General features: G+C 45.4%; 1 protein-coding gene across 3 annotated transcripts in view; it reads right to left on the bottom strand.

The window, feature by feature from the left end:
- Nucleotides 1–18,709, bottom strand: part of sh3pxd2b (SH3 and PX domains 2B) — a 386,931-nt gene that overhangs the window by 102,256 nt on the left and 265,966 nt on the right. For all 3 annotated transcript variants that reach the window (XM_072512130.1, XM_072512131.1, XM_072512132.1), the window contains one exon: nucleotides 1,718–1,743. In XM_072512130.1, coding sequence (XP_072368231.1) covers nucleotides 1,718–1,743 — 26 coding nt within the window. The remainder of the gene's footprint in view (nucleotides 1–1,717; nucleotides 1,744–18,709) is intronic.

The raw sequence follows: 18,709 nt of genomic DNA, 5'->3' as shown, positions 1-18,709 counted from the left end.
AGCAGAGTGGAGGCAATGGATCAGGTTTGGCAAGATGTGATAAATTAAATAGAGAAGACAAGGGAAAAGAGGTAGGCATGAATAGGGGGAATGATGATCAGAAAAGGGCAGGGAGGGACAGATTGTACAAACCTCAACGTGCACCAGATCTGGTTACAAAAAAAAGGCAAAAATTACAGAACTAAGGCTGTATATGTGAATGGATGTAGCATTCATAACAGATGAATAGGCAGCACAGACAGAAATAAATATGTATGATCTGATAGTCATTACACTCACATCACTGCAGTATGACAAAGATCAGACATTAGTGTTGTTGGGGGGGTGGGGGGGGGGAGAAGAGGAGGTGGGGGACAGATAGAGATTGGCCATGGGTGGTGGAGTCCGTGTCCTGGTGGGTGGCTGATCAGTTGGTTAGGGTGGAATACTATGGGGGTGCCCTGTGCGGGGACCAGTTTGGGTAGTTAAAATATTTACACTCAAGTTACAAGTGATTTTATTTCTTCTAACTTAAAAAAAAGTCAATGTTAGCATAACAGTGGCAGAACCAACTAAAGTTAGTGATTTTAAATCACTTTGTCAGATGGTTCCTAGCGCAGCATAATTGTCCACAGTAAGTTACTGCTTCTGGACAATTGTCGCGTAAAGCCTTACCTGGAAACTTCCAAGAGGGATTCCCCAGTGCATCTTTGGGGCATCCCGCAAATCAAACACGGAAAAGTCAGGAAATTGCAGGCTTTAATGTGTTAGAAGCAGTTCAGGGAAGGCTCACTCAACTGCTATCCGGTGGGAGACATTATTGTATGATGAAAGGCTGGGCCTGTATCCATGGACATCTAGTAGAATGAGAGGGGATCTTATTGAAACATACAAGAACCTGAGGACACTTGACGGCATGGATGCTGAAAGGATATTTCCCCTTGTGTGAGAGATTAGAACCAGAGGACACAATTTAAAAATAAGAGATCTCCCATTTGAGATGGAAATGCAAAGAAATTCTCTCTCTCAGGGAGTCGTGAATCTGTAAAACTCTCTTCATCAGAGGGTGACGAAGGCAGCAAGTCAGTGAATATTTTTTAAGGCAGAGATGGTTAGATTCTTGACTAACACAAGACAGGTAGACGGAAACGTAAAGTTGATACCACAATCAGATCGACCATGGTCATATTGTATAGCAGAACAGGGCCGAATGGCCTACTTGTGCTGTCTAAAAGTATGTTCGCAACTGCCAATCATAGTTTTGTCTCGTTTTGACCTATGGTTACTTGCTTTAATAAGATTTAAGCTGATTTTGCTTCAAGTAAACATTAAATCCCATGCATTAGATATAGTCTAACTCTCCATTTACCCATATGTTTAGCTAGCTCCCTGCAAGTTTTATCCAACATGGGAAATCGTTGCTGATCCTGTTGCAAGGGTAGGATTTCCCATGAGCAGTTCTTTGGACTGGTCTTCAGAATTTCTCACCATCCTGTCATACTTATATTACACAAAGGATATTGTCTATGGATTTAAAAATAGCTTTTTATGTACTGGCATCATTTATTGTCAAGATAGTAGGACAAACTTTAACATTTCAGAAAATCTCACAGTAGACTGCACTTAACAGAAAATACTTAAAGCCTCTGTATGCAGAAAGCCCTTCAGGCTAAACAATTTAAAATAGTTTTAGTATCAGACAACTATCACATAGATAATTCAATTAAATGCTCCTTACCAGATTTCTTCTTTCCAATTGGCTCCCTATAAGTAGAAAAGTCAAGATATTAATGAGTGAATGAAGTGTTTACTATTGTAGCAGAGTGATGGTTTACAAGACTGACGTAAACATCTAGTTCCTTTTATAAAAAGACTGCAATGTTGCAAGGGGCTGGGGACTGACAAACGGTGTGGAGTTCACTCAGTTCAATAGCTCACACAGTTGTCCAAGTACCAAAACCGAACGTTTATTTAAAAGTCTTCATATACTCAACAAAACAGAAAAGGAACTCAACACCTAGCTCTTCTGTGAGCCTAACTTTATACACAGTATATCTCTATTTAAACCTGGACGGTTAATCCATTTCCCATGGAAAACTCAACACAGTATATAACAGAGACAGTCAGATTATCAGTACGGGTTCATATGCGGGCCAAAGTTCAATCCAAATCAGGGTTTCAGAGGTCAGCAACAAACACACAGCAAATTCTTCACGCCTCAAGGCACCTTTCTTGCTTTTACCAAGTTGGCTTCTGCCTAGCAGGATTCTGTGTTCTGCTTATATAGTCTAGCAAGACTACACAGCTGATACCCATTTTCCCAAGTCTACCATGTGACTTCCACGTTGACTCCTTGTGGCCAAATTGCTAGGGGGAAACTCTTGTCAGGAAATTGGAGAGTATTATGAGAAAAGTACTGTCCTTCCAGCACACAGTCCCTGGTGACACCACAAGACATTTGGAAAGTTGGTACAATATGCTAAATGATGCTCTAATGGTAAAAAACTAATATTGTTATTCGACTGTCACCAATAAACATAGGACTTATGAGTGGAAGTAGCCCATTCAGCTTTTCGAGCCTGATCCTCCATTCAACACGATCATGGCTGATCAGATTGTGTCTCAACTCCACTTTGCTGTCTGCCGCCAAGGCCTTGACTCTCGTCTATCAGAAACCTGGGGTGGAATTCTCCGACTCCCCACCAGGTCGGAGAATCGGGAGGCGCCGCGCGAATCGCACCACGCCGCCCCGATGCCGGAACGCAATTCTCCACAGTGCGGAGAATCGGCGCCAGCGTGGTCGGTGCGGCGCCGGTTGGGGTATGCAACGACTCTCTGGCCCTGGGCCGGCACGTCAATTCTCTGGCCCGGATGGGCCGAGCGGCCGTATTCAAAAACCCGAGTCCCGCTGGCGCCAATCTAACATTCTCTGAGCCGGCGAGACCTCGGCGTTGAGGTTGGGGGCCACCAATCGGCGGGCCGGCCTCTGTGACCCCAGCCTCCTTTCCTCCGCTCTGGCTCCTGTAGCCCTGCGCCATTTGGCGTTGGGGCCGCCACGGGGAAGAAGGCCACTGAGCATGCGCTAGTTGGCGCCGTCCCAACTGCGCGTGCGCAGACCCCGCGGCGCCGAGTTCAGGCCGGGATCTGCAGCTGGGGCGGCGGAGGCCGCTCCAGCGCCGTCCTAGCCCTGTGGGCCGCAGAATGGGGTCCCGGAACGGGCGCCAACGCCGGCGTAAAACACTCCCGTTTTTACTCCGGCGTCAGCACTTAGCCACCCGTTGGGAGAATCCCGACCCTGATTAACTCTGGTTTGAATAAGTTCAATGACCCATGCTTCACTGTTTTCTGGGGAAGTGAATTCCACACACAAATGGCATGGAGAGAAAGACGTACTCCTCGTCTTGGTCTTAAAATGGTAGACCTCGTATCCTTCAACTGGGTCCTTTTGTTCTAGTCTCTCACAGTGGAAACATTTTCACAGAATCCCTTCAGGGTCTTTTATATTTCACAAAAATCTTCCTCTTATTCTTCTAAACTCCAATAGGGATAGGCCTAACTGTCCCTTCTTTCTTCATTAGTGAAGTCCCTGATCCATGGAATGAATCAACTGCACTTTTTCTGAACGGCTTCTTCCACAATTATATATTTTTTTCCAAATAAGGAGACCAAACTGCACATAGTACTCCAGATGTGGTCTCACCAAAGCCCTGTACAATTTTAACAAAACTTCCTGGCAGGAATTCTCCAGTGGTAGGGATTCTCTGTTCCCCCCAGCAACACATCCCTGTCTCCGGGTTTCCCAGCGGTGTGGTGTGGCTTCAACGGGAAATCCCATTGACAAGCAGCAGGAGTAGTGAATCCCATCGCCAGACAACGGTGCGTCATCGAGAAACATGTGGCTGGGGGTCTGGAGAAACTCACCCCCATTCCTTTTGCAATAAATACCAATATTTCATTTGCCTTCATAATCACTTGCTGTATCTGAAGAATAACCTTTGCTGATTCATGTACCAGGACACCCAAATTCCTCTGTATCTCTGAGTTCTGCAATCTTTCGCCATTTAAATATTGTGCTGCTTTTCTATTCTTCATGTCAAAGTGGACAAGTTCACATTATACTCTCTCTGCAGATTTTTTGCCCCACTTTGTTTTTGTAAATAAATTGACAACACCCAATTCATTTTTTTCCAATTAAGGGGCAATGTAGCTGTTGCCGCGATTTCGGTTTATTTTCCAATGCCTGCCGATTTCCCTGCTAAAGGCATTTTTCAGAGAGATTGAAGGAATGATTACCTCGTTCATATGGGGAGGGAAGGTGGCCAGAGTTAGAAAGGTGCTTCTACAGAGGGGAAGGCAGGCAAGGGGTTTGGGTCTTCCGAACCTGATGTATTATTACTGGGCGGCGAATGTGGAGAAGGTGCGGAGCTGGGTAAGAGGGGTTGATTCCCAGTGGGTCAGAACGGAGGAGAGTTTGTGCAGGGGGTCGGGATTGAAGGTGCTTGCAACAGCGCCACTCCCGATGGCTCCGGGGAAATACTCAGGGAGTCTGATAATAATAGCTTCATTGAGAATTTGGTTTCACCAACACTTCAGGTTGGGGACAGGGTCAAGGGAAATGCCGATTCGGGGGAACCACAGATTTGAGCCAGGGAATGGAATGGCAATTTTCGGAAATGGGAGGGAGGAGAAGGGGATTCAGACACTAAAAGATTTGTTTCTTGGGGGTCAGTTTGCAGGATTGAAGGAGCTGGAAGCGAAGTATGGGCTGGAGCAGGGGGAAATGTTTAGATGCATGCAGTTTCGAGATTTTGCCAGAAAGGATATAGAGTTTCCCCGTAGACCCGGCCTCCACATTGCTGGAGGAGGTGCTGACGACAGGGGGACTGGAGAAGGGGGTAGTGTCGGCGGTTTACGGAGCTATTTTGGAAGAGGAGAAGGCACCACTGGAAGGGATCAAAGCAAAGTGGGAGGAAGAGTCGGGAGAGTGTATGGAGGAAGGGTTCTGGTGCGAGTTGCTCCGGAGAGTGAACGCCTCCACCTCGTGCGCGAGGTTGGGGCTGATACAGTTGAAAGTGGTATATAGAGAACACATCACAAGGATGAGGTTGAGCCGATTCTTTGAAGGGGTAGAAGATGTATGTGAACATTGTAGGGGGGGCCCCGCAAATCACGTTCATACGTTTTGGTCCTGTCCAAAGATGGAGGATTACTGGAAGGAAATTTTTAGGGTAATCTCTAAAGTGGTGCATGTGAAACTGGACCTGGGCGCTCGGGAGGCCATATTCGGGGTGTCGGACCAGCCGGGGTTGGAAACGGGTGCGGAGGCAGATGTTGTAGCCTTCGCCTCGATGATCGCCCGAAGGCAGTTCCTGATGAGATGAAGAGCAACCTCTCCACCCTGTGCCCTGGCGTGGAGACTTGTTGGAAGGACTCTTGAGAAGGTTAAGTTTGAACTGAGGGGAAGGATGGGGGGGTTCCACAATTCATGGGCATTATTCATTACGCACTTTTGAGAACTGGATAACATCGAACATTAGTTGGGGAGTGGGCGACTCTAGGTGTTAATGGTGACTATGGGTGATTCCCGATTCCCTTTTGTTATTTGTTTATGTTAACATGCGGGCCAATGTCTGGGGTTTGGTGGGAGGATGGGATCGTTGTTATTGATATGGGGATTGACATTATATTCGTTACTGATTATTGTTTATTGTTGGTGGGTGCAAATTTGGGAGAAAATGTGAAAGAGGAGAATAATTTTATTTTTTATTTTTTTAGAAAGGGACAATTTAGCATGGCCAATCCACCTACCCTGCACATCTTTTGGGTAGTGGGGGCGAAACCCACGTAAATACGGGGAGAACGTGCAAACTCCACATGGACAGTGACCCAGAGCCGGGATCGAACCTGGAACGTTGGCGCCGTGAGGCCGCAGTGCTAACCACTACATTACCGTGCTGCCCTTGCCCCACTTACTTAACCCGTCTACATCCTTTTGCAGACTCTTGACCGCCTCTTGACAACTTACCTTTCTACCTATTTTGGCGTCATTGGCAAATTTAGCTACCATACACTAAGCCCCTTCATCCAAATCATTGACGAAGATTATAAATATTTGAGGCCCCAGCACTGATCCTCGTGGCAGTTCATTTGTCACAGCATGCCAACCTGAAAAAGACAAGAGTTATCCCTAATCTCTACTTTGTTAGCCAATCAAATCTTTATCCATGCCAAAATGTTACCCTCGAAAGCATAGTCTTATTTTGTGCAGTAACCTTTGAGATAGTATCAAATGTTTTCTGGAAATCCAAGAACACCATATCTACAGGTTCCCTTTTATCCACCTTGCTGGTTTCTTCTTCCAAAAAACCTCAAATTAATCAAATACGATTTCCCTTTCACAAACCCATGTTGACTCTGCTCGATAAAATTACGATTTTCTAAGTATCCTGCTGTGACCTCCTTAATAATTAATTCGAACAATTTCCGTATGGCAGACGTTAGGCTAACTAACCTGTAGTTTCCTACTTCCCACCTCTCTCCTTTCTTCAACGTTCAATGTTCTTAAAATTGATAATGACCTAATTTCCATATAAATGCAGTTGAAGGACTTCCTGCTGTTTCGTTATGGCTGCTATGTGGGTAGGCTAAAGGAACTGATCTGCAATCTGATGCTATTCAATGTGCAGCAACTGGCCCATGGATAGATTTGAAAGGTATTGATCTGGAGTATCAAAGGGATATTAAGGGGGGGGGGGGGGGGGGGAAGAGAAAGAGTACCACTCCAATAATTCATAAGATTGATTGAAAAATATTGAAAACGGAAAGGTGAGGGAATACTTCTTTCACAAAGAATTGTTCTTTCTTCCATAAAAAGTACACTTACCAGTGCGTGATATACTCATTAAAAAAATTTTTTTTTGACTATCCCAACCCTACTCCACCCTATGCTAATCCAGTGGTGTGTGATTACAAAAAATCTACAAATGGCAAGGAAGGAAAAGAAAGAGGAGAAAAATTGGATTAGATGTACTGTTGATGGTCAGTTTGGCAGACACACTGCATCACATTTTCCATTGTTTTAAGTACATCATTAGCCAGCATTCTTGATTTTTAATTTTTTATAGTATGGCTCATATACTGTGAAACACAATTGCCAAATTTCTGTCCAAAGTTAAGCATACCCTGTCCAAAACAAGCCCTTTGATATTTATCAAGATATACTGCAATCTGTCAGAGCCAGACAAAAAACAAAGACTAACACAAACTCAGGGAAGGCTTATGTGGATAAGTTCCACGTGGTAAATTCCATCAGCTCATTTTAACTTTCACTGGAGAATTTATAGATGACTTGGGTTTAGAATATTTCAGAACAAAATTTAAGACACTTCTCTCGTCTAGTTCTTACGCCAATTATTTAAAATCGATTATCTTAATTTACTGGCCTACTTAATTGCCAAGGAAAACAGTTTCTCATGCACATATAATTTTGAATGCCTTTATTGAGGGCTCGATCATGGACCCTCATCGTGATGTCTCCCAGGCCATTGGAGGCCGCCGGGTGATCGGTCTATGGGAAGTGTGGTACCCTGGCACTCCTTCTGCAACCCGGATACTTTGGCATGGCCAGGGTGCCCAGGTTGCCCTGCCCTTAAGAGGTGGGGTGAGGGGGGCTTGAGGATCCCCCTAGGTAGCTTGGGGCATTGGGGAGGTTGAGAGATTGGGCAGCATTTAAAAATAGCTCCCCAAACTCTTCTACAGGAAACAGTGTGACCCTGGGGGGTGCTCCTCGTCAACGCCAGAAAAGAAAAGTTCTGTTTGATAGTGGGGTCTTCTCGCCGCCACAGGCGTCAAGAAACACCGCGCTAAATGCGCCCAAAATGTTTTTTCCCCATTAAGTCGTGCCCAGGGTCTCTCCTCAACCTCTTGTGCTCGGTGTTTCTAATAAGAATACCCCCAGCATCTCCAGTCTCTCCATGTAACTGAAGTTCCTCAACCCCTACCATCAACCTGGTGAGAATTCTCTGAAAGTGTGGTGCCCAGAATTGGACAGAACACTACAGCTGAGGCCTAACCAATGATTTGGGAAGGTTTAGCATGAATTCCGTGTTTTTGTATTCTTTTCACCTGTGTATAACAATAAAAAAATTCAAATATGATATAAGAACAAAGGTGGAATATGTATGCCTTTAAACACGGCAATATCTGCTCCGTAACCATATTTCGCCTGACACACCATATTTTGTGTTCATGATACACACTTGTGCAAAACGGAGGAAAGCAACAATGGATAAAGAGGAAATGTATGATGCTTTGCCAACTAAAATCTGAAAGGAAATTGTTACAGCTTAGTTATTTATAAAGCCAAAAGTGCTAAAGTCCACTCTATTTATGAGCAAGTCTATTATCAGCAGGTTTTATCCATGTTCATTTGTTTTCTAAAATGTTCAAAAGATGTTACTGGCTAGAAGATGGCATAGTGCTGTGGTACTTAATTTTCTTCGCCTATTAGCTCCCATGATCTATGACCAGTGTCATCTGGTATACAGTCATAAAACAAGTCAAATTTGCTTTTTTGTATCCAAGTCATTTTTATTGCAGTGCACTGTGATTTCCCAAGATTTTTACCAGCGCTTTCCACAACTTTAAGCATTTTTCCAAAAGCACAGAAACAATGCCCTTGTCTGTGATGTAACTGACAAGCTCAGTATTAATGTATATGGTACTGCATTCCTGATAACAGACTGCTCACTTAATGTACAACAGTCCCTTTGTCTTTGCTGTACTGCACTCTTAGGTGACCTTGCACCCTTTTGTTCCTTAAACTAGTCACATTAATCACACATTAGCATCCAACAAATACATAACAAAAGTCTCCTAATGTAATGCTGACATGTTCATACAAAAGTATGAAATAGTATGAACAAGTAACCTTACTGCAGATAACTGTAGATTACCTTCTTGATTTTCGGAGCATCAATGGCTCTCCTAAGTTGTGCGAGAATCTTACATTTCTGTGATTTCGCCCACACTACCCTATATCTACTTATACAATAGCATTGCCTGGGGATGTAAAAATAGTTCTTGTGTTTCAGACAGAGTACTCGTGTCTTATGTATTTCTTCAACCTCACCAAAGATGGATGAAGAAAATGCTCAGTGTTGATATTTCATGTAGGTTAGTAAGCTGCTTTATTTTCTATCAAGTAAACACAGATATCTCACTGCTGAATGCAGATGCCAAAATACTGGCCAAAATCCGAGCCAAAAGGCTAGAAGACTGCGTACCAGAAATGGTCGCAGAGGACCAGACGGATTTTGTCAAAGGTAGGCAGCTAACCTTGAACATCAGGCGCCTGCTAAACATGATAATGACCCCATCCGGGGAGAGAACACCAGAGGTGATCGTCCCCCTAGACGCAGAAAAGGCCTTCGACAGGGTTGAATGGAAATATCTCAGAGGTACTGGAGCGGTTCGGGCTTGGAACAGGGTTCACCTCCTGGGTAAAACTCCTATACAACGCTCCCATGGCGAGCGTACGGACCAACAACACCAACTCCCGATACTTCCAGCTGCACAGGGGCACCAGACAAGGATGCCCACTGTCCCCGCTGCTGTTCGCTCTAGCGATCGAATCATTAGCAATTGCCTTCAGAGCAGCAAAAAGCTGGAGGCGGATCCAAAGGGGCGGCAGAGAGCAGAGTCTCACTCTATGCAGATGACCTGCCCCTCTACATCTCGGATCCACAAAGCAGCATGGACGGAATCATCGTGCTCCTGAAAGAGTTTGGTGCTTTCTCGGGCTACAAACTCAACATGAGCAAAAGCGGGATCTTCCTGGTACACCCACAAGGAGCGGGGGGGGCAGCACGAATGGGACTGCCATTTAAACAAGCCAGACACAAATTCCGCTACCTGGGGATCCAAATAGCCCATGACTGGAAAGAGATCCACAAATGGAACCTCACCAGTCTGACAGAGGAAGTAAAAAAGGACCTAGAAAGATGGAACACACTCCCACTCTCCCTCACGGGAAGAGTCCAGATGATCAAAATGAACGTGATGCCCAGGTACCACTTCCTACTTAGATCCATCCTGATCTACATCCCCAAGGCCTTTTTCAAAGCCCCAAAGAAGGTCCTACAAACAACAAAATCCAGGGTGGGGCTAGCCCTCCCAAACCTACAACTTTACCACTGGGCGGCGACGGCCGAGCGAATAAGGGGATGGATCAAGGAGCCAGAAGCCGAGTGGGTGCGTGCGGAAGAGGCCTCCTGCAAGGAGACCTCCCTCCGGGTCCTCGCCACAGCGGCACTCCCATCCCCACCCAAAAAACACTCCAGCAGCCCGGTGGTGATAGTCAGCCACCCTCCAGTCCCGGAACCAACTATGGCAGCAATTTGGCCTGACCAAAATGTCGGACAAAGCTCCCATCTGCAACAACCATAGGTTCGCACCAGCGCTGACTGACGCCACCTTTAAAAAATGGAGTCATAACGGAGGGGCACTGACATTCAGGGACCTATACACGGACAGCAGGGTCGCAACACTGGATGAACTGACAGAGAAATTCCAGCCAGCCAGGGGGAACGAGCTAAGGTACCTGCAACTCAAAAAACTTCCTCCGAAAGGAGACAAGGACGTATCCACAACCGCCACGACATGCATCCAGTAACTCTTCCAGTAATGTAAGCATCCTAGATAAAGAGAACTGTAGCGACATGTATGAGCGACCGGCCGACACCGTACTGGACGCAACAAGAAAGAAATGGGAGGAGGACCTGGGGATTGAAATAGGGTGGGGACTCTGGAGCGAAGCACTGCATGGTGTCAACTCCACCTCCACGTGCGCAAGGCTCAGCCTGATGCAACCAGAAGTGGTACATAGAGCCCACTTAACAAGAACTCGTATGAGTAGGTTCTTCCCGGAGGTGGAGGATAGATGTGAACGGTACCATGGAGGCCCGGCCAACGACACCCACATGTTCTGGTCTAGCCCCAGACTTGCAGGATACTGGACAGCCTTCTTCGAGGCAATGTCCAAAGTGGTGGGGATGCGGGTGGAGTCATGCCCGAACGTGGCGGTCTTCTGGGCATCAGACAGCCAGGTCTATTCCTGGGGAGGAGGGCGGACGCCCTTGCCTTTGCTTCCCTGATCGCCCACAATAGAATCCTGTTCGGCTGGCGATCAGCAGCACCACCCAAAGCTGCAGACTGGCTGTCCAACCTCTCAGAATCTCTCCAAATGGGAGAAAATCAAATTCGCCATCGGAGGGTCAGACGACGGCTTCCACAGAACGTGGGAGCCATTCACCCAATTGTTCCAGGACCCATTTGTGGCCAACGAACAAGCAGAAGAATAGCCAGGTAGCCAAGATTCAAGGGAAAGTAGCCGAGGGGGGGGGGGGGGGGGGGGGGGGGGGAGATAGACCGGGGGATGGGGTGGGGGGATAGCAGCTAAACCTAAGAGAAAAGAAAGGCGAACCACAGGAGAAGGGGAGGGGAGGGCAGGGGGTGGAAGAGGGAGGAGACAGGGAACAATAGAGGGGAACCAGTGAGGTGGGGGGGGCAGAGAAGAGAGGAGACAAGGTAATGACAGCCGGAAGGAGGGCACGGGAAACAATAACAAACTTGGCAACTACAGGAACAGAGAACAAGGAAAATCCGGGTGAAAGACGGGACGAGCGGCTGAAGCGGAGGTGATCACGAGACGACAACGGCAGCGAAAACCGTCCGGGAGAAGCAAGCGACAACACCAACACTAGATCCATTCGCGTATTGCGCTCTGTAATTGTTCTGTATTTGTTTCCCCGGCGCCCAAATGTATATGTACCTCCCCAGTTTCCCCCCCCCCCACAAACAGATGCCTACTTATATGCTAAAATCAATACTGCCAATTGTACAGAGCTGCTGTTGTTGAGCTCGCACTTAATACCCTACCAGTTACTTTATTCTAACTTTTTTGTTTTGTTTTTGTTTTTTGTGCGTGCTCCCTTCTCTTCTGTGTATATATATATGTATTCGATTTTGTGTACATAACGGTAAATATACTTTATTCAAAAACGCAATAAAAAACATTTATTTAAAAAAAAGTAAACATGCAGACAAGAGTTATGATCACTCACCTTTTCCACCATTACGAATTTTCTCTCAGTAGTAATACAAAAATAAGGAAACTTACTATTCTAACTACCTCAGTACTTCTTCATCTTGCTAAACTCATTTTCTGATTTATCTCTCCCACATTATATTCTTTTGTAGTTTGTTGTACTCCCTCTGCCCTCACATCACACCGTTTCCAATAAATGATCTGTTCTATTTTGTGGTTGACCATGATTAAAAATCTTCCAATGTAATGGAAGGGATAGTAAGTGATTATTGAGGCAAACTAATCGAGGCGAGCTAATGTATTGATTACTATTGGCCAATGTCAAATCCACTTTGGACCTTAAGCAACTCTGATCTCACAATTTCTGTTCTTTTATATGCAGGGGCATAATAATAATCATTATTGTCACAAGTAGGCTTACATTGCAATGAAGCTACTGTGAAAAGCCCCTAGTCACCACATTCCGGCACCTGTTTGGGTATACAGAGGGAGAATTCAAAATGTCAAAATTACCGAACAGCACGTCTTTCGGGACTAGTGGGAGGAAACCGGAGCACCCGGAGGAAACTCACGCAGACACGGAGAGAACGTGCAGACTCCGCACCAACAGTGACCCAGCTGGGAAGCCACAGTGCTAACCACTGCGCTACCATAAAGTCCATAACAAGAATTTTAAGAAATCCAGCATAATTCTGTAACATTTCAATTTTAATCTAGCTGTGGATTTACAGGAGATTGAAAATGTTTAACCTGAGGTGTGGAGGGGAAAACAATATAGGTTAGTAAGGACAAGGTGATCGATGTGTGGGTACTTGTGTGAGATATGATTCAGGCAGCAAAAGTTTGGATGAGCTGGAGTTTATAGGAGTAAAGGATAGGAAGATGGGAAGGAGATCATTGGAGTAATCAAGTTCAGAAGTGATAAATGGATTTTGGGGGTGGACAATTTAAATATTAGGGGTAGGTGACAAAGCCATCAAAGCTCAATAGCAATGTTGCCCGTTGAAGAGAATGTCTCCCCGTCCCAACTGGCATTTCTACTATAGTCTTTTTAATCTGTTTAAATCTGCTTTTGTTCATCTTACATCCTAATAAATTGAAAATGGACACAATAATCCCCTATCAAGGTCAAGCAAACATTTGTGAAGTTCCATATTTGCTGTCAATAAAGTTCTGATGCTTTAAAACATATCAATTTTCTGATCAGACAAGAAATTTTGGTTCCCCCACACAGACATGAAAATCAGATCCACAGGGGAAAAAAAACATCTCAGAACACCTTCCATCACCATTCACACTATCCCCAGAAATATTAAGCATGCAAACTTTGCATTTGGTTTAAATGCAGATTGAGGGAGTGTACTCTCTTCTACTCTACTTTATCCTAGGGGAATGAGATGGAGGTCTTCACATAAAAAGTGCCATGGTGACCTCGCAGATGTTGGTGTGCTGCAAAATGAGAGATCTACAGCCTGACAAGAGCTCCTATGGCATAAATTAATAGCCACGGTCTGCTGTACATTCACTGGTCAGCCTCGAGAACTGACTGCAGCAGGCAATGTAGCTTTGTGAAAGCGAAGGCCTCTCAGAATTTTCTTCTCAGCCAATGTAATGACAAAGTACTCTCTGAATAACTGCTGTGAGTATGGCTTCCCTGTGTAGTTCCCTCCTTCCTCATGGAGCAATTGCTCCTGATTTTCCATGTTGCGCTCCTTTATCCTCCAGTTTTTGAAGGGAACTCCATGAGACTACTAATGACGGTATTCCAATTACTTATGAGGCAGTGAGAAAGAGTACAATAACACATGACATTGTAATTTCCAAGCTCCCCAGCATCAGATTGGGTCAGTACCTTAAAGATGCACTGGGGAACACCTCTCGGAATTTCACAAGTAAGGTTTGCATGACAATTGCCCAGAGTGCAAACTTTCCTTGGGCATATGCCCTGCATTGGGAACTGTCTGACCGCTCCCCCCACTCACCAACAATGACCTCCCTTTCAAGGCCCCAGACAAAAACAAAGGCGGTACACAATCATCTTAACTATGATTACGGTTTACTGTAATAGCCTATTTTGACAAAGCACATGTCTTCACCATCCGTTCCTTCCCACAAAATAATTTTTATACTCTCCAATGCAGCTTGGCATCCTGTCAGCTCAGTTTTAAATGCCACTCGATAATCTAATTGATGAGATATAATTCCAGGCATGACAGATTTACTGGAGGTAGCTTTTCAATCCTAAAGACTGTCATTTAAATTTGTCAGCTCTTCAGATATATCCCAATTACAGTGAAGCATAATCCAATTGCACTGAAGGATAAACAAGGTCTTCAGTAAGTTATGGCTGTATAGTAATAAAGAAACTACTGGCTGGTTTTGAAGCTTCGACTCAAGGAAATAACATAATGTCCTTGAACTGATATCTAAATCCTGCAGTTGAAGGCTGCATATTTACTGAGGCTACCAATCGTAGAACATCACCTCCAAAGTACGAGTGCTGTACTGCAAGCTGCACACGCAAACATTTCCATTTCCCAATAGTTAATATTTAATACTAGGGGAACACAGGAGAAAAGAAAAACAAACACTTCTGTAGCATTCACAACATTATGGGCAAAGCTTTGAAAGGATTCAGGCAGTCTGTGAGACAACCCGGGTATCAAAAGAGGCAGCCAGGCATTTAGATAAGCAGAAATACCATGGGCTTGATTCTCCGCCGCCGGGATGCTCCATTTTGCCGGCAGCCCGGGGGTTTTCCGAAGGCGTGGGGCTGCCCCACAATGAGAAACCCCATTGACCAGACAGTGAAACGGAGCATTCCGGCGGCGTGCTGAACCAGAAATCTGTCACGGCGGGACGGAGAAGCCAACCTCAAGTATGCCTTGGTGGGGGAAGAGTTGACCCGTGTGGGGGAAGAGTTGGCCCGGGTGGGGCGGGGGTAGAAAGAGAGAGAAAGAAAGGAACTATAGCAGAGAAAGGGAGGTTTCTACAAGCCCTTCACCTCCATGGGTGATCACAAGGCCATTGCTACTCCTCCCAATGGCTGCCCTAGGAAATGAGTTGGATGGGGGAAAAAAATGGATATTCACTGTGACCCCAAACTCTGGACTTCTGATATCCTTGACATGCAAGGATGACGGGGCGAATAATAATCCTGGTTGAAAAGGGGAGATCAACTGTCCTGCCTGAATTTTACATCATTCTTCATTGCATTCCTGAAAAATAACTGCAGTAAAGAAGCATCAATGGGTTATTGTTTTAATGTGCTGCATATCTACTAAAGAAATCATAAATTGCTTTATGATAATAAATTTTCATTTTATGATGATTGAAGACTGCACATATTTAACCAAGTAATTCCATACTATGTAATAACTGACTAGGTTTGTTACAATAAACAGATATGTATTAAATCTCCCACAAGAAATGATCTTGGTGATTAATTAAATCACTTGGAGAATGTATGGAAGAAGCCATCATGAGTTTTGCACAAGTTATTGACACTCAGAAAGGAATAGTTGCATGTGCATCTGACTGATGTTGATTATTTTTCTGTTGCAATGTTTAATTGGGAGGCAATCTATTGCTATCAACTGGAGAAGTATATAAAAGTGAGACATTTGGTTTATTTAGTGGTGAACATGCTTCAGTGAAACTGTTTTTTGAAACTCCTGTCATTCTGATGCCCGATCAGCCCAAAACATTTTCTTTTAATTTCCAAAGATTTCTATGTGACCTGATAGAATAGAGATTACATTTCAACTGTACTTTACTGACTATGAAGCACTTTAGGTACTCTTGACACCACAAAGGAGCTGAACAACTCCCAAGTCTTTGTTTCCTTATATAGAGACTTTGAGGGTATTTTAATTTTCACAATGTTATAAAATTGGCTGCTCATTATACGACTCACTTGACAGTCCTTTCCACCCACCATCCAGAGACTAATTTAATTACCCACTATCATGACCCTGCATCCCCATCCCTTCAGCTTAAAGGGGTGGAAAAGTAATGCAAATTGGAGAAGTAGGAGAAAATTATTATAATCAATGCTCACTTACTGCACAGCAAATTGAGCGGGTCACACTCAAGTAGACCCATTTAAATTATTTCACTTCAGGGCTAGCCAGAAAAAATTGAAGGGGCCGCGTACTAAAGATGTCATCTACATGCTCAAAAATCACGTTAATAGTGTGGTGGACACTTCCGCTTTTCTGGATGAGTGCAGCTCCAACAACACCCAAGCCGCTCAAGGTAAAGCAACCCCCTTCAATCACCACCCCATATATTGCCTTAAACATTCACTTCCTCCACCACAGACCCACAATGGCAGTCGTGTGCACGATTAGGGCAGCACGGTAGCACAGAGGTTAGCACTGTGGCTTCACAGCACCAAGGTCCCAGGTTCGATTCCCAGGTTGGTCACTCTTGGTGCGGAGTCTGCACATTCTCCCAGTGTCTGCGTGGGTTTCCTCCGGGTGCTCTTGTTTCCTCCCACGAGTCCCGAAAGACTTACTGTTAGGTAATTTGGACATTCTGAATTCTCCCTGTGTACCCGAACAGGTGCTGGAATGTGGGGACTCTGGGATTTTCACAGTAACTTCATTGCAATGTAAGCCCACTTGTGACAATAATAAAGATTACTATAAAAGATGCATTACCGCACGCCTCACCATGTTGTTCCAGTACACCTACAACACTGGCATCTACCCAGCAATGTGGAAAATTACCCTGGTATGTCCTGTCCACAAAAAGTGGGACAAATACAGCAAACCAATTACAGCCCCATCAATCCACTCTCGGTCATCAACCAAGTGATGGAATGTACTGTCAACGGTGTACTATCAAGCAGCACTTACTTAGCAATAACCTGCCCACTGACACTCAGCTTGGGTTCCGTCAGGGCCACTCAGCTCCTGCCTCATTACAGCCTTGGTGCATTTGTGGCCTCATGAAATCCTAGCAAAACTGAAGTCAATGATAACCAAGAGGAAAACTTTCTACTAGTTAGAGTCACAACTAGCACAAAGGAAGATGGTTATGGTTGATGGAGGTCAATCATCTCCGTCCGGGGATTTGCCAAGGAGTTCACCAGGATAGCGACCTAGGTCCAATCATCTTCAGCTGCTTCGTCAATGACTTTCCTTCCATCAAAGGTCAGAAACAGGGGTGTTTGTTGATGACTGCACAATGTTCAGCACCATTCATGGACTGTTTCAGTATCTGAGGAGCCATGTACATATGCAGCAAGACCGGCACAATGTCCAGGCTGTGGCTGAAACGTGGCAAGTAATATTCATACCACACAACGACAGGCAACAACCATCTCCAATAAGGAAGACTCTAACCATCGTCCCCTTACACTCAGGTATTATTATCGATGAATCCCTCACTATCAACATCCTAGAGGTTACCATTGACCAGAAACTGAACTGGACTAGCCATATAAATAGTGTGTCTACAATAGAAGATCGTAATTTTGGAACTCTGGAGAGTAACTCAGTTTGATTGCCCATAACTGCCCACCAGCTACAAGGCACAAGTCAGAGTGTAATGGAATACTCTCCACTTGCCTGGACGAGTGCAGGTCCAACAACACCCAAGAAGCTTGACACCATCCAAGACAAAGCAGACTACTCAATTCACACCCTTTCACTGCCTTAAACATTCAGTCCCTCCACTGCAGTAAACCACCAAGGCTCCTTCAACACCCACAACCTATAGCCCCTAAAAGGACAAGGGCAGTAGATGCATGCAATACCACCACCTACAGGTTCCTCTCGCCGTCGCTGGGCCAACATCGTGAAACTCCCTTGCTAACAGCACTGTGGGTGTCCCTACACCACCTGAACTGTAGCAGTTCAAGAAGGCAGGTCAGCACCACCTTCTCTAGGGCAATTTGATATGGACATTAAACTTGGCCTAGCCAGCGATGCCCACATCCCATAAACAAATTTAAAATGGACAACGAGTGGTGGTGGGTGGCATAAGTTTGCATGAGTTGGCACAGAGGTTTTTAAGGGTCGTAGAACATAGAATTTACAGTGCAGAAGGAAACCATTCGGCCCATCGAGTCTGCACCGGCCCTTTGGAAAGGGCACCCCACTTAAGCCCCAGACCTCCACCCTATCCCCGTAACCCCACCTAACCTTTTTGGACACAAGTGCAATTTAGCATGGCCAATCCACCTAACCTGCACATCTTTGTACCGTGGGAGGAAACCGGAGCACCCGTAGGAAACCCACGCAGACACGGGGAGAACGTGCAGACTCCGCACAGACAGTGACCCAAGCCGGGAATCAAACCCGAGTCCCTGGCTCTGTGAGGCAACCATGCTAACCACTGTGCTATATGCGGACCTTCTACTGTCCGTCATGCGGATGAGTAGAAGGGCATAGGGCGACATGGCAGCTGTAAAGGGCCACAGGTTGGTGGATAGAGTAGCTTCCATTGGTATGAAGATTTAGGAAGAGCAATGGGCATGGGTGAGTGCACGAGCTTGCACAAGTTGGCATGGGTGAGGCATGGGCACGGTGTCAGAGGTGAAGGGGACCGGAGGGGTAACGGCTGGAAGGCTGTTTCTGTTTATTGTTTTTTTTCTAAAGCTTGGGACAAAGTGCA

This window comes from Scyliorhinus torazame, chromosome 7 (assembly GCF_047496885.1).
Source record: "Scyliorhinus torazame isolate Kashiwa2021f chromosome 7, sScyTor2.1, whole genome shotgun sequence".
NCBI lineage: Eukaryota > Metazoa > Chordata > Chondrichthyes > Carcharhiniformes > Scyliorhinidae > Scyliorhinus > Scyliorhinus torazame.
Note: the sequence above shows the minus strand (reverse complement) of the source record. Positions and strands in the feature narration are given on the sequence as shown.